General features: G+C 36.7%; 1 protein-coding gene across 2 annotated transcripts; it reads right to left on the reverse strand.

The window, feature by feature from the left end:
• Positions 1-404: 404 nt before the first annotated feature.
• Positions 405-14,514, reverse strand: cxxc1a (CXXC finger protein 1a). 2 transcript variants are annotated; one of them, XM_052095092.1, is made up of 15 exons: positions 14,345-14,514; positions 8,901-9,013; positions 8,684-8,784; positions 8,474-8,601; positions 8,139-8,294; positions 6,893-7,042; positions 5,171-5,278; positions 4,760-4,947; positions 4,462-4,669; positions 4,178-4,285; positions 3,994-4,043; positions 1,560-1,656; positions 1,317-1,469; positions 883-1,030; positions 405-781 (listed from the first exon to the last, which is right to left on the reverse strand). In XM_052095092.1, the coding sequence occupies exons 1-14, from the start codon at positions 14,345-14,347 to the stop codon at positions 884-886; spliced, it is 1,710 nt and encodes a 569-aa protein (XP_051951052.1). In that variant the 5' UTR covers positions 14,348-14,514; the 3' UTR covers positions 405-781; position 883. The 2 variants fall into 2 exon arrangements, with proteins under 2 accessions (XP_051951052.1, XP_051951053.1); XM_052095093.1 differs by lacking the exon at positions 8,139-8,294.
• Positions 14,515-14,724: the final 210 nt, after the last annotated feature.

The raw sequence follows: 14,724 nt of genomic DNA on the forward strand, positions 1-14,724 counted from the left end.
AATGAGCCCTTCCGTTATTTTCTCACACGAAAACAAAAGACTGAAAAGTTAGAAGAAAACATAATTTGAGATACTACGTTATGTTTTTTCTCTTTAGTTATCGGCAACCTTATTAATTATTTCGTTATTATTAATCTGTTAGTTATCCCTCTTATTATTTTCATAAATGTTTATTTCAATTCTAGCGTGAATTGCTTCACCTTAGAAAATCACGCCATTCATCGCGCTGCTGCTATCATGTGCGCGATTGACAGAGAAAATCTTGGATTTTTTAATATTTCATGGACTTGTGAATATTATTAAATTATAAAAAGTATTGGTTTGTCATATGTTAACACATTTCCATTGTTGCAATAAGGTTCACAATCTTATTTTGATAGAAAAGCAATTTTTTTATCAACACAGTAAACCGCTGGAGAGCGCTCAATTACAATTCCTTTGTGTCCTGAAGAGGCACCAGAAATGAGCTCGTCATACAATAACAGACATTTCACAAAGCACTCAATAATATTTTTTAATCTTGCTTCGGTTTCATAGTTTACCTTTTTAATGAACTAGACAAACACATCGTTATGAGATTATATTAAAAATCTAAAAAAATTTAAGCACAGCAATTTAATGTTGTTACAGCACCATTCAAAGAGTGGAGGTAAGGGTCAAAGGATTGCAATACACAAACATAATGAGAGTAGCACATGTTTTATGCTTTCATTAAACAAACAACTGCTAGGATATATCTTCACAAAACTGATGGGACTTCAGCAGAAATCAACTGCTCACTCTGTAAAAAAAAAGAAAGATAAGTCAGGAGGGTTGCTTCACGGTTGAAAATCTTATGTGTGTACAAATTAAATAAAGTAGATGAAAGGGAAAGAAAATAACCTTATCTGTCCTTGCTGGTCCTCAGGTCTGTGGTAATCGGGTCATGTTGAATTGTCTGGTGCAGCATGAGGGCCATGAGACCTGCGCGATTTGTCATGGCGGTTCTTACATTGCGCTCCTGCTCAAACAATTCATCCAACTTGTACCACTGGAGGAGGAGATGAGATTATGAGAATATAGATTAACTGAAAGATTAAAATGAATGATAATGTCATCTTGAGAGATAAGATAGTGTTGTAGATAAATAGCAGCCATTCAGAAGTGTCGAAAGCAAAAGCTTCATAATCACTTTAACTTTTGAATTGCATGACAACAGTTTTCTTTGTTTCGACGTTAACGTTAAGTAAGGTTGATTACTTTTTCAATACCATTTGGTGACGCAAGTGGTGACTAAATTGCACACTTAACCTATTTTAGGTAACTAATGCACTGACCACTCTGACTCGTTCAAGGTCCACTTCAGCCCTTCGGAGTTTCTCCCAGCAGTAATGCTTGTTACATTTGCGTTTGGACACCCTACAGTACTCTCCGGTAGGCTCAAATACATCACGGACCAGTGGACATCCACACACCTCATCTGCAGGGACCTACACACACCACATTTACCATATATCAATAATATTCTTTAAATGACTTTTAATATCTACGCAAACAAGGTGTTAATGTATGAAATTAACCTTTGGGTCTCTGGAGTGCTCTGGACACAGAACCTGCAGCCTCTTACAGTAGGTTTTGCTTTGTGGATTGTAAACATCGCAGAAGAGTCGTGTAGCACTACAAAAAAGAAGACCAGAAATAATATGACACTTAAAGATTTTGCTCGGACACATTACTTGCTCTTCTCAAAATGCATTGCATGTCCTGAGCAATATGTAAAGAGAATGTTTTCTCTATTAACATTTTCTACTGATTCAAATAGTTGATAAAGAAAAACAAAACAAATATACACTGAATCAACATTTAACTCCCTCCATTACCCCTCCACAATCACCAACCCCACCCTGACCCCCAACGAACATCACCATGGTCACACATAAGTACACACACAAACAAAAAATTAATAAGAAAAAAGAATATAAGAATCATACACATCAAAACCTATGCCTCTCCACAGCCCCTCCCCCAGAGTGCCCCAAAAAACTCAAAATAACGGCCCCATTTCCCAACAAATGACTCCCAGATCCCCATTATTATCCCAAGAATCAGAATGAGCTTTATTGCCAAGCATGCTTACACATACAAGGAATATGTCTTGATGACAGGAGCTTCCAGTGCACAACAATACAAAAACAATAACAAGACATAGATCATAATAATAAAAAATAATGTTATTATTATACACATACGTACATACACACACACACACCCACACACATACATGCATACATACATTCACACATACATAGTGCAAATCTAATACAAATCTGTAAACTGTTATGTACAGTGCAAAATACAAATCTGTTATGTACAGTGCAATTTAAAAAAAATAATTCCCCCAGAGGAATGAAATGGCTGTTGAATGAATGAAGAGGTTGGATGTGTTGGATAAATATAAAAAAGACTGAACTGTGTATTGCACATAGTTATTGCTCAATGGGGCAGTTTTAACTGTTCATGAGATGGATAGCCTGAGGGAAAAAAACTGTTCAAAATGACACCTCCACGAAAGCAGCCACCATCCCCACCTCCGCACAACACTCCCAAAATGAGGGCGCTCCAGCTGACTTCTATCCCTATAAAACAATCTGTCTTCCTGTCATCACACTGGACAGAACCCACATTTTTTATGTGTTTATCCCCTATTTTGATAAATGCCCGAAAGAGAATGTGAAGTCAACATGAAATCAAAGTAAGGTTGTATTAGTTAAAGGAATATTCCGGGTTAAATACAAGTTATGCTCGATCGGCAGCATTTGGGGCATAATGTACAGTGAGGCACTTACAATGGAAGTGAATGGGGCAATTTTTGGAGGGGTTAAAGCCAGAAATGTGAAGCTAAATTTTTTATAAAAGCACTAACATTAATTCTTCAGTTAAAACACATGCATTAGTTCAGCTTTGAAGTTCTTTAAATTGTAATTTTTACAGTAATTTTAGGGTTTGTTGACATTACATCGTAACGCCAATGAAGTTGTAAAATTGGCTATATCTTTACACAGATAAGGTTAATAAGTGATGCTATCACACTAAAATCATGTTTACACAAATATTGTTTGTCTTGTGGCTATACTTTTGAAACCGGGAGTATTTTAATGTTTACAGATTGGCCAAATTCACCTACACTGTAAGTGCCTCACTGTAACCTCCATTTTTGCTTTTTTTAAAGAAAAGGAGAAACGAGTCTAACTTATTTTTTGTGGTAATTAACTTGCATTTTTCCTTTAACATTAGTTAACATAAATGAACTATGAACAATAATTTACAGCATTTTTAACTCTTTGTTAATGTTAATTTCAACATAAACAAATATGTTTTTTTAATTAACTTGTAGAAATTAACATTAGTTTATGCATTATGAACTAACATGAGCAATTGTATATTCACAAATTAACATAAACCAAGATTGATAAATGTTTAAAAAAAAATATTATCCAAAGTTAGTTTATGATACTTAATGCATTCACTAATGTTAACAAATACAACCTTATTGTGAAGTATTCCACTTTCTTAATAAACATTCCTGGCCTTATTCTGCATGTTTTTTGGTGTACGTTATTCCAAAGGAGAAAAAAAAAACTCTCTTGGCAATCTTTATCTAAATGTAATAACTTCCTCATCATTTGAAACTGTTTTACTTCTCAGATAAAAAATCATGTCCCAACCTTGAACCATTTTCATCTCATTAAACATCCTGTTTTGCTCGTAAATACATCATATTACAGAACCAAAATGGGTTGCGTATGCCATTCCATGTTGACTTAGGACCCAACTTTGAAACATACAAACCTAATTTTAAAAATATCTCAGTTTGTTGGACAGTTGAGTAATACAGTTAAAAAAATTACACGAATGAGAATCATAACTAAAAAACAATGGGAACCATAAAAGAGGAGAGGGGGGGTAAATGTGCTTAAACCATTGATATCAATCAAAACAATTATGTTAACTTACCCCTCTATGCGTGTGGGATACATGGAGCCAAATGATGTCTGACTCTCATACTGGTTAAATGAAAACAAGACATCATTACAAAATACATTAACACTGCAGTTGTTACACATTATAGTGTTTAGCATAACAACTGATGTTTAAAGCATCACAACTCATAGAACTGATCAGCTCCAATTCAACACACCTTGGCGTAGCACCTTTCCATGTGACGGAGTGCTACCTTGGGGTTAACCGGGTGACTGCAGGACACACAGAAGATTTGGAGATCTGTGTCGTCGTCTCCCTCATTCACCTTTGGGCAATGGAAAAGCAGTGTTCATCACAGTGTAATAGCTCTGCAGTACAAATGTCACCCTTGACATTTTCTAATTAATCATGAACAACTATCTATCTGACTGTCTGATAATACAATGCTGCTTTGCCTCTAAAATCTGCATAATGCTGAAACACAAGCACTGGACTCTTTACCTCTTCATCATGCTGCACAACCTGTTGTTTGGCTTTAGCGATGATGCCCTCCAGCTCATGGAATCGTTTCTCCATTTCAGTGAGTCGCATTCGAGCCGACTGCTGCTCACGGCGAATGCGCTCTAGAAGTTTCTTACCCTGTTCCTCGGCGATACATGGGCTCTGCTGCCACTGCTGAATACGCTGGGGCAGGATCTCATAGAGTCGACTGACAAGACAAAGAGACAGTCCTAATCAGCTGTGTAATCAAAAACAGCTTTATAACGTGGTCTCTTTAAAACTGTCAGGTGAGCTTTACTTGGCTGCGAGCTTCATGCCGCAGTCATCAGAGCAGTATTTGGAGTTGGCACGTGCAGCTTCAACACATCCAGGTCCGAGGCACTGTCTGGCTCCTCCACTGTCTCGAACCTCTGCCCTCTCGCTGTGTCTCACCTTGTCCCGGTGCTTCTGTTTTGGCTTGTGCTTCCGAGGCTTATTCTCTTCTTTCTAATAAATACAAATAGGATAAATGTTCAGCTCAATGAATAACCTTGATCCAAAAACAGCTATGAAAATATTTCATAGCATCCCTTACTTTAAAGGGTGATTAAAGTAATGGGTGATGACAATGTCCTGGTCCAATTTTACTTTAAAATCAGAAGAACCAAGAAATTAGATTTTACATAAGAAATTTTCCTGACAGCTATTGTAAGAAGCACCCTTTTCTTACCATTTTTTCAGATCGCTTCTCTCTTCTTTTCACATGCTTGACCTTGACAGCTCTCTTTCTAATAGTTGAATCACCGTATGAACCATCGTCGTCATCACTGTTCCAACCCTAGTGAACAACACACCGAAAACAGACTCAGAGGCCACATTTAAGTAATAGCTCCATTACTAAAATGGTCGCAGAGAAAACAGACTTGCTTTACAAAACTTACAGTGGTAAGAAAAAGTATGTGAACCCTTTAAAATAAGCTGGTTTTTCTGCATTAAACGGTCATAAAATGCGATCTCGGGCTCTATTTTTGTGAGTGCGTAAAGTGCAGCGCAATGTCTTATCCAATTTTCGAGAGCGCTAATTCTAAAGACAATTTTGTGCTAGCACAAGGCGCAACTGGGTGTAGGAGGGAGTGTTTACGCTACTGTGGGTGTAGGTGCGCAAACTGTGTGTGTATTGTATGTAAATTAAGCGGCACAAAGCACAATTTGCTATTTTCCTCAGAATTAGGTCGTTGCGTTTAGATGTTTCAATACAACCTCTTAACTCAGCGCAAAGTCCAAATTCAGTTCTTGCATTTGCAGTTTGGAGATTCCACCAGCAGGTGGTTATAAAGTTCATGTCCAAATTCTGAAAGTTCAGGACATCAAATTATGTCCCTTTCAATTACTGTTGAAGCCGTTTGTTGAAACAAAATATTATGACATTTGTGTTAAACTTTCACGAGGTCATGGTTTATTTTTTTCAATTATTAATATTATTTTTATTATGTTTATATGTATTACTATTCTTGTATATTTACAATTGTATTTATGATTTAATTTTCACTAGTAATTTTCCACCAGTTGTCATAGAGTGATTTTTAAATCACTGCAAAAGGGGCCGATGGAAGTTGAAGAGGGTGAAATGTTTGGATTAAAAAAAAACATTTTTTTGACGACTTCATTATTTTTATTATGTTTTTGTTTCATTTGAAGTGTAATTTGAATTTAGAAATATTTTTGGTTTAATTTTTTCAGTTAATCAGTTCCAATGATTCCTTCAAGTCTTTATCTGTCACTCTATAGTTTTTTTTTTTAACTCATTGATCATTCTGTGGTGTGTCCTTTGAGTCATCTTGGCTGGACAGCCACTTCTAGGGAGAGTAGCCTCAGTAATAAATCATCTCCATTTATAGACAATTTGTCTAACTGTGCACAGATGAATATCTGAGCTCTTCTAGATAACTTTATAACCCTTTCCAGCTTTATGCAAAGCAACAATTCTTGACCGTAGGCCTTCTGAAATCTCTTTTTTGCAAGTCACGGCCCACGTCAGTAGATGCTTCTTGTGAATAGCAAACTCAAAATGTTTGAGTGCTTTTTATAAGTCAAAGTAGCTCTAACCCACACCTCCAATCTCGTTTCACTAATTGGATGCCAGGTTTGCTAACTCCTGACTCTAATTTGCATTTTGACGTCATTAGCCTAGAGGTTCACTAATTTTTCCACAGCATGAGTGTGAATGTGTAATGAGATGTGTTCAATAAAGACATGAAAGATTATAATTGTTTGTATGATGTTAGCTTAAGCACATTTTTGTTTGTCTATACTTGTGATTTTGATGAAGTTGAGATCACATTTTATGACAAATTATTGCTGAAAACCAGCTAATTCCAAAAGGTTTACATACGTTTCTTGCCACTGTATGTAGTGCTTAAGTGTGATGTCAGTATGAGTTTTAGGCTGGTACCGTGCTGTGGTCTCCATACTGCCCGGCGCAGTACTGCTGATACAACTCCATCTCATTATCACTGTAATCTTCAGACAGCAGGCCATCTTGAAAGTGGTGGTCGCTGCCTTTAGACATGGAGTATTCCTCATCCTTCACTCGCAACATTTTCTGCAAACATAAATCGTGTGGCAAAAGATAGTGGTAACTGAAAATTTGGAGGTTTGAACCCCACAAAAACCATGAATTATAACCAGTGTGTCCTTGAGCCAAGCACTTGTCCTCGGGTTACTCCAGGGGCACTGTTCAAATAAGTGCATGGTCTCTTTGGATACAAGAGTCTGGAAAATGACAACTTACTAACAACCAACATAAAAGGCATAAAAGCATAAGGACCGATTTCAGGACAAAACACACAAACACATCATATCATACACACCAGACATCCTATTTCACCTTGAAATATGTCTTATATGATGAAAAAGATGAAATAATGGCCAAAGTGAGTGAGATGTTTTAGAGGTTGACCGATAGTGGATTTTGCCGATACAGATATCAAAGGCGGTGAAAATGGCCGATAACCGAATAAAGGCCAACAGTTTTAAAACTGATTTACTGAACTTAAAAAAAAATCTTAGTCTTTCCTTAGGGTGATGGGCACAGACACAGAGGCTAAAAGAGTCCCAAATAAATAAAATCCCCAGATGCAGTTTATTATTCAACCAAAATCCCAAATAAAATGAACCAAAATAAAGATTTGTAGCATTACGAGGGACTATGAATAAGGCCGAAATACACTTACATATTTTAGAACTCTTATTTTGAAATGATGGACACATGGCTCCATCAAGTGCTCGAAATTCAAGTATTTACCAAATTAAGATTTTTATATCCTACATAATCACCAGATTAAGGATTTTGTATATGAGACATGATGTATGTGCTGACGAGGCACGTATCCATATAGTCCCATTTTTGTTTTAATACCCTCGCTTCAATTGAGAACACTTAATATAGATATTTCCAGTCAGTGATTGTTTTTATTTCACATCTAGAGGCCGCTGTTATACTGTAGAACCAAGTTGTTATAACTGTAACCCTACAGCGCCGGCCACAGAGGAACATGGAATAATATATATCTTTTAAACTATCGGCATACATTTTTGCCGATAACCGATTGTTCTAAAAAGCAACTCTAGGCACTGATTAATCAGTAAAAAAGATTTATCGGTCTACCTCAAGTCTGTTTTATGAAAGTGAAACTCACCCTCGCCCGCACTTCACACTGCCTCAGTCGACACTTCTGTCTGATCTTATTCGGGCCGCCGAACTTCTTCATGTCTTTACAGAAGTCACACTGTCCACAGTCTTCTGTGCGCATACAGGCTTCGCATTCTCCACACATGCGAGCGGAACGCTTGATCTGTGGCCAAAACCCAAATTCCCCACAGTCAGAAACAGCGTCCGCAGACCGTTTTGCTTCTGTTATGTGACGTATTTCCGAGTGAAACAGGTAAAAAAAGACTGTAAACAGGGTCGATTTTGATTTCGTGTTGACTAAAACTAATAAGAGCACAGTTTTTAGAAATCTCAATTTCTCACCCGTGCCCCGCGCCGTCCATCCATCTTGAAATCCGGCGTGTCAGGCTCTTTTTCTGTTCTGTCCGGCTCCATCTCTTTTCCACGACTCTTCTTGGGACGATATTTAATCTCTAAGGATCCATCTTTACCTAGATCACAAAACATACTGTACATATGAAAATGTATTTATTTGGAGAAAGAAAAAGTCATAAAAATATAACATTTCCTTACTTCGACACTTTTCACAGTACCATACGCGGATGGTTTTGGCAGTCTTCTCGGATATATTAATACAGTCTCCGTGAAACCACTCACTGCAACTGTCACAACCACTGGGTACACAGTGAAAATAAAAAGAATACATACAATTATTAATTCAGTTTATACATGGCAAAAGCATCTGCAACAATAAGTGTTGTGTGTTTCTCCAAAGAGAAACACATCTTACATCATGAAGCAGTTGATGTCCGGTTTGCGACAAAGACAATACACAGGTGCATTTCTCTGGTCCAGACACATCTCTGGTCTGCGACGTCGCTCAAAGTCTGATGCCTCGCTGTCCTGTGACATGAGAGAGGAACAAAAAAAAAAAGGATTTTCTTAATTAAACTGTAATTATTGATGTAATTACTGCAACATTTGATGTACAGCACACTCCCCATGTTCTATACTACCAAATAGAGATAGACTAAAATATTGGTTATACAGATTAATTGATGCTGATATTTGCTAATTGGATCTTTTGGTTATCGGCAAAAATCTATGTTTTTTTTATTATTTCCTCCATGTTCCTGTGTGCCCGGCACTGGAGGAGTCTAAAGTTTTTACACCTTGGTTCTACAGTACAAGTTCTACAGTGGCCTCTAGAGTTTAAACATAAACAATCACGGACACCTCATTGGGATTCGCTGTATATTAATCAATCATCATTGACAACATTAATCCATATTTTTATCCTCACTTCAATACATATTTTGTTATTTTGATTAGAAAATCAAGTGCTCCAATTTGAAGCGAGGGCATGCTTTTCTATCTGAGCCAGCTAAACAGCTTCTGTCCAAGCTTTTGTCATATCTAGACCGGACTACTGCAATGCTCTTCTGGCAGGACTTACTGAATGTACAGTTAAACCTCTGAAATTAATCCAGGACGAGGCGGTGCATTTGGTTTTCAATGAGCCCAGAAGAGAGCATGTCACGCACTTGCTGCCATTGGTTGCTCCCGAGCAGCTGATTCTCTAACTACATTCAAGAAACATCTAAAGACACACCTCTTTCGAGAGCACTTGACCCAATCATACTAAAGTCTTCTTTCTTCATAAAATAATCCATTCCATCAATCCAATTCTTCCACCACTCTCTCTGAGAAATATGAAACTTTGTATTGCAACACTTCTCGTTATTGCACCCTTATGATTAATCGCTTTTCCTGTATTTCTCATTTGCAAGTTGCTTTGGATAAAAGCATCTGTAGGCTTCCCACGATTATTAAATAACCGGCTAATCGATGTAATTTGCTCTAAACGCGGTTATCTCAATATATTGTGCACTTCAAATTCAGATCACATTTGGATGCCCAAATAAGGGAATTTTAAGCTACTATATAAATGCCATCAACGACGCATTTGTGTGTCATTTAGATAAACTCTGAGTGTAACTGAGGCGCACCACAGATGTCAACCAGAGCAGCTCTTGTCCAGAAGAGCGCGTTAAGCACTTCTCAGGTGTTCTGATACGTGCACTGTCAGCAGAGGCACACGCCAAACTTTCGTGAAAATATAAACAAACAAATATAAACTTTGATAGTGAATGCAAAGTGCTCCGGTTTCACTTTAAACTATCATGCAATGGAAAACATTCCTGGTCATAATGGGTTCATATACGCAGTGTTAATGACACAGAGGAGGAGACGTACGCTTTCCCTATTTCTGGGGAATGATAAAATGGTGAAAGAATATCTCATGAGAAATAAGGGCTCGGTGGGTTTAATCAAACAGCATTTTAAGAAAGCATGAAAGTGAAAACAATTATGACAGAAATATTTTACTATTGCATAATATAATATAAATACAATAAAAATACACTGGCGACCAAAAGTTTGGAATAATGTACAGATTTTGCTCTTATGGAAAGATATTGGTACTCAGCAAAGTGGCATACAATTGAAAAATGTACTATTACAAAAAAAATTTTTAATTCAGAACTTCTTAAACTGATTCAAAGAGTTCTCATCAAAATGTCCTCCAAGTGCAGCAATGACAGCTTTACAGATCCTTGACATTCTAGCTGTCAGTTTGTCCAAATACTCGCTTCCTGTGGCACTTGCCATAGATGTCGGTCTTGTTGGGCACTTCTCACGCACCTTACAGTCTAGCTGATCCCACAAAAGCTCAATGGGGTTAAGATCCATAACACTCTTTTCCAATTATCTGTTGTCCAATGTCTGTATTTCTTTGCCCACTCAAACTTTTACTTTTTCCTATTTCAAAAGTGTCTTTTCTTTGCAATTCTTCCCATAAGTCCTGCACCCCTGAGTCTTCTCTTTACTGTTGTACATGAAACTGGTGTTGAGCAGGTAGAATTCAATGAAGCTGTCAGCGGAGGACATGTGAGGCGTCTATTTCTCAATCTAGAGACTCTGATGTACTTATCCTCTTGTTTAGTTGTACATCTGGACTTCCACATCTCTTTCTGTCCTTATTAGAGCCAGTTGTCCTTTGTTTTTGAAGACTATAGTGCACACCTTTGTATGAAATATACAATTTTTTTAGGTTTCAAGCATTGTATAGCCTTCATTCCTCAAAGCAATGATTGACTGATGAGTTTCTAGAGAAAGCAGTTTCTTTTTTGCTATTTTTGACCTGATATTGACCTTAAGACATGCCAGTCTATTGCATACTGTGTCAACTCAAAATCAAACACAAAGACAATGTTAAGCTTCATTTAATGAACCAAATAGCTTTCAGCAGTGTTTGATATAATGGCAAGTGATTTTCTAGTTACAAATTATAAATTTAGCATGATTACTCAAGGATAAGGTGTTGGAGTGACGGCTGCTGGAAATAGGGCCTGTCTAGATTTGATCAAAAAAATACTTCTTTCAAATAGTGATGGTGCTGTTTTCTCAGACATTTGGCTCATTGGTCGCTTCCACCTGAGAGAGCCCCTCCCTGGTTTTGTATTGGACAGGAAGTTCTTGCCCCTATTTAGCCATTGCAAAGCCTTTCTATCAAACTAATCGGAGATGATAAGTTACATCCCGTTATCTCACATTTGCACGCGGTATGGACAAAAGTGTCCAGAGTATTTAATTCAGGCATTTATTTAAATGTTGCCTCAAGCATATGGCAGAATCCAAAATTATGTATTAGTAAGTCCCCTTTCTGCTTGTCAGAGTGCATTGTGAGAGGGGTTACTACACTTGGTGACATATATGAGAGTGAAGTGTTGAGATCTTTAGACAATTTGGTTCAACATTTTGGGATTCACAGATCTCAGTTCTATAGGTATTTACAGCTGTGCCACTTGCTCTGTATTGTTTTTGGAAGTAGCGTACACCCCTTAAAGCAGCAGATACTCTGGGAGAGGCAATCACTGCTTTTGGAAAAGGTCATGAGGCATCAGTGTATTATTCCCTGCTAATTCAGAGTCTTGGAGTCAGAGCTTTAACTTCTATCAAGAGATTATGGGAGAAAGATGTAAACTTGCTATTGGAGGAGGGAGTGTGGGCTAAGATTAAAAAAAAAAAGCATCAAGTCAAAGTGACAAATTTCACTTTGTCCCAGACTCTGTATTTTGGGAGATGGGGAGGTCATAAATTTGGGGGATAAACACATAACAAATTGGGTTCTGACCAGTATCATGATTGGCAGTAAAATTATTTTAAGCGGATGGAAGTCAGATGGAGCGCCCTATTTTCCGGAGTGGTGTGCAGAGATGGGGAGGGTGGCTGCTTTCGAGGAGGGGTCAAGCAGAAGGCTGGGGGTTCAGAATTAGTTTGATAGGAAATGGGGCAACTACTTCGTGTTTTTGGGGGACTCTCGGGAAGGGAGTAGTTTAGTTTTACTTTTTTAGTTATACATGATTATTATATTTTAGTTTTATTTTTATTGTGTGTATTCCTATTTGTGACCACAGGGGTGTTCGTTGGGGGAGGGGTAATAGTGGGGGTTGAATGTTAAATGTGATTTAATGTATATATGTTGTGTTTTTTTCTTAGTGATATGTCTATGAATCAATAAAAATGTTAATTGCAAAAACAAAAAGGTTCCATTTGTTAACGATAGTTAACTACATCAGTTAACAAGAACTAACAATGAACACTAGTTTTAAATAGTTTATTAATCTTGGTTAATGTTAATTACAACATACAGTGTATTAATACATTTTCATACATTAAAATAAAAACATTAGTTCATGCACTATGAACTAACATTGAACAATTGCATTTTATTTATAGTAACTAACATTATCGAAGATTTAGAAAAGCTGTAAAATATTGTTCATTGTTAGTTCATGACAGCTAATGCATTATCTAATGTTAATGAACCTTATTGTAAAGTGTGACCAAAAATTGTCATCATTACTCGCCTTTATATTTCTGTGCCCATCATATTAAGAAAAGACGAAGATTTTTTTTTAAATCATTCAATACATTTTAAATACTATATGCCAATTAATCTGTTAACAGCCTTTTCGCTACCTTAGCTATCAGTGTTGGAAAAATCCACCGGTTTTGCTCTACTTACAAAATTACAAAATATTCCTTTATACTACATATTTAAGGTTGACCAATAGTGATAACTAAGTTAGTGGAAACGGATGATAATTTATTAATAGGCCAATAGTTTTTAAAATCGATTTATAGAAGAATAAATACAAATAAATACATATTTGTCTTTCCTTACTTTTATGGGCACAGACACAAAGGCTACAAGAGTACAAAATGAATAAAATCCCTGATGCTGTTTATTGTGCAACCAAAATAACTGGAAAATATGAAGATTTGGTGCATAACGTGGGACTTCCTATAAAACAAAAAGCCTGAAATACACATACTTATTATTTTGAAATGAAGTATTTACCAAATCAAGCTTTTTATAGCCTATATATTTACCAGAGTGTGAGTGTGTGTGTGTGTGTGTGTGTGTGTGTAAATTATCAACTACTATTGTAACTGTTTTTTTTCCATTAACTGATAGTTCCAAAGATACTAACGGCACTGATTATTCAGTAAAATCAATATATCGGTTGACCTCTACTACATATAGAGTGCATGCACAGTAAAATGTGCTGAAAAATACAACATTTTATATACTGTATACTACACTTACCTTATGGTGCACAGACCTCACCATTCTTTACATTTGAACTACATGTTATGGATGTATCAAGCATCTTTCTCTTTTCTTTTTGCCCTATTTATTCTGTGTTTGCATGCTGCATTGCAGGTACAGTGACATTCAACAAATTCAATTTGAATAAAATGATTAAAAAAAAGTAATTTATCTTCCACACTGGATTATAATATAGAAGACCTATTGTAAGATACCTTGGCCATATAGGTGAAATAGAATATTTACAGTATAAAATAACATATGACATATATGTTATGGTGCAAGGGTTTCATGATACTCGGAGTGCCATTAACATTTCACACAATAACGATCAAAAAAGTACCATGACAATATGTGTTTGAACATATACCTTGGAAGAATCACTGTATTCTTTGAAGTAACTAGTAAATACGTTGTTGTTACATGGCATAATCATTCATGACCATGGATGCATCAAATTATCGTTGTATAACCATCTAAACTATAACTGCACCACTGTACCGCAGAGCCATTTTGTGAGGCTGAAAACGCCAGAACTGTAAAAATGTTTCACCTACCATTACTGGTTTACCCAATCAAACTCCAAACGGAAGGTATATCACGACAGTCATTCAAAACATATAAAGCACAATCAACTCATCAGATGTTATAATATATGTGCTGTTATGACTACAGTATTTCACTCCTTTTGTTTACCCATCGGAACACTGAGCAACATTTACTTCCGCTTTCATCCCTACAATTCTTCTAATACGGGTTATTTACAAATTATTGAGTGCTGCCACCTACTGGACACGTGTGGAGGTGACGCGCGCACCCAGAACTTCGTCAAACATCAGAAAAGCTGAAAGTCCAATGAAGAGAAAAGATCTGATGTGATTTGAGGGTTGAAAAGATAAAACGGATTTTCAATACGAGTCAGAAGTGAGGAGATAAA

The sequence above is a fragment of the Xyrauchen texanus genome, chromosome 27, assembly GCF_025860055.1.
Source record: "Xyrauchen texanus isolate HMW12.3.18 chromosome 27, RBS_HiC_50CHRs, whole genome shotgun sequence".
Taxonomy (NCBI): Eukaryota; Metazoa; Chordata; class Actinopteri; order Cypriniformes; family Catostomidae; genus Xyrauchen; species Xyrauchen texanus.

What these genes read in the sequence shown, in the direction of transcription:
- cxxc1a (XM_052095092.1), bottom strand. An exon ending in GACATCAACTGCTTCATGAT is followed by an intron (nt 8,785 to 8,900) that starts GTAAGATGTGTT and finishes CTGTGTACCCAG; the next exon opens with TGGTTGTGACAGTTGCAGTG. An exon ending in AGTATGGAGACCACAGCACG is followed by an intron (nt 5,279 to 6,892) that starts GTACCAGCCTAA and finishes GTTGTTCACTAG; the next exon opens with GGTTGGAACAGTGATGACGA.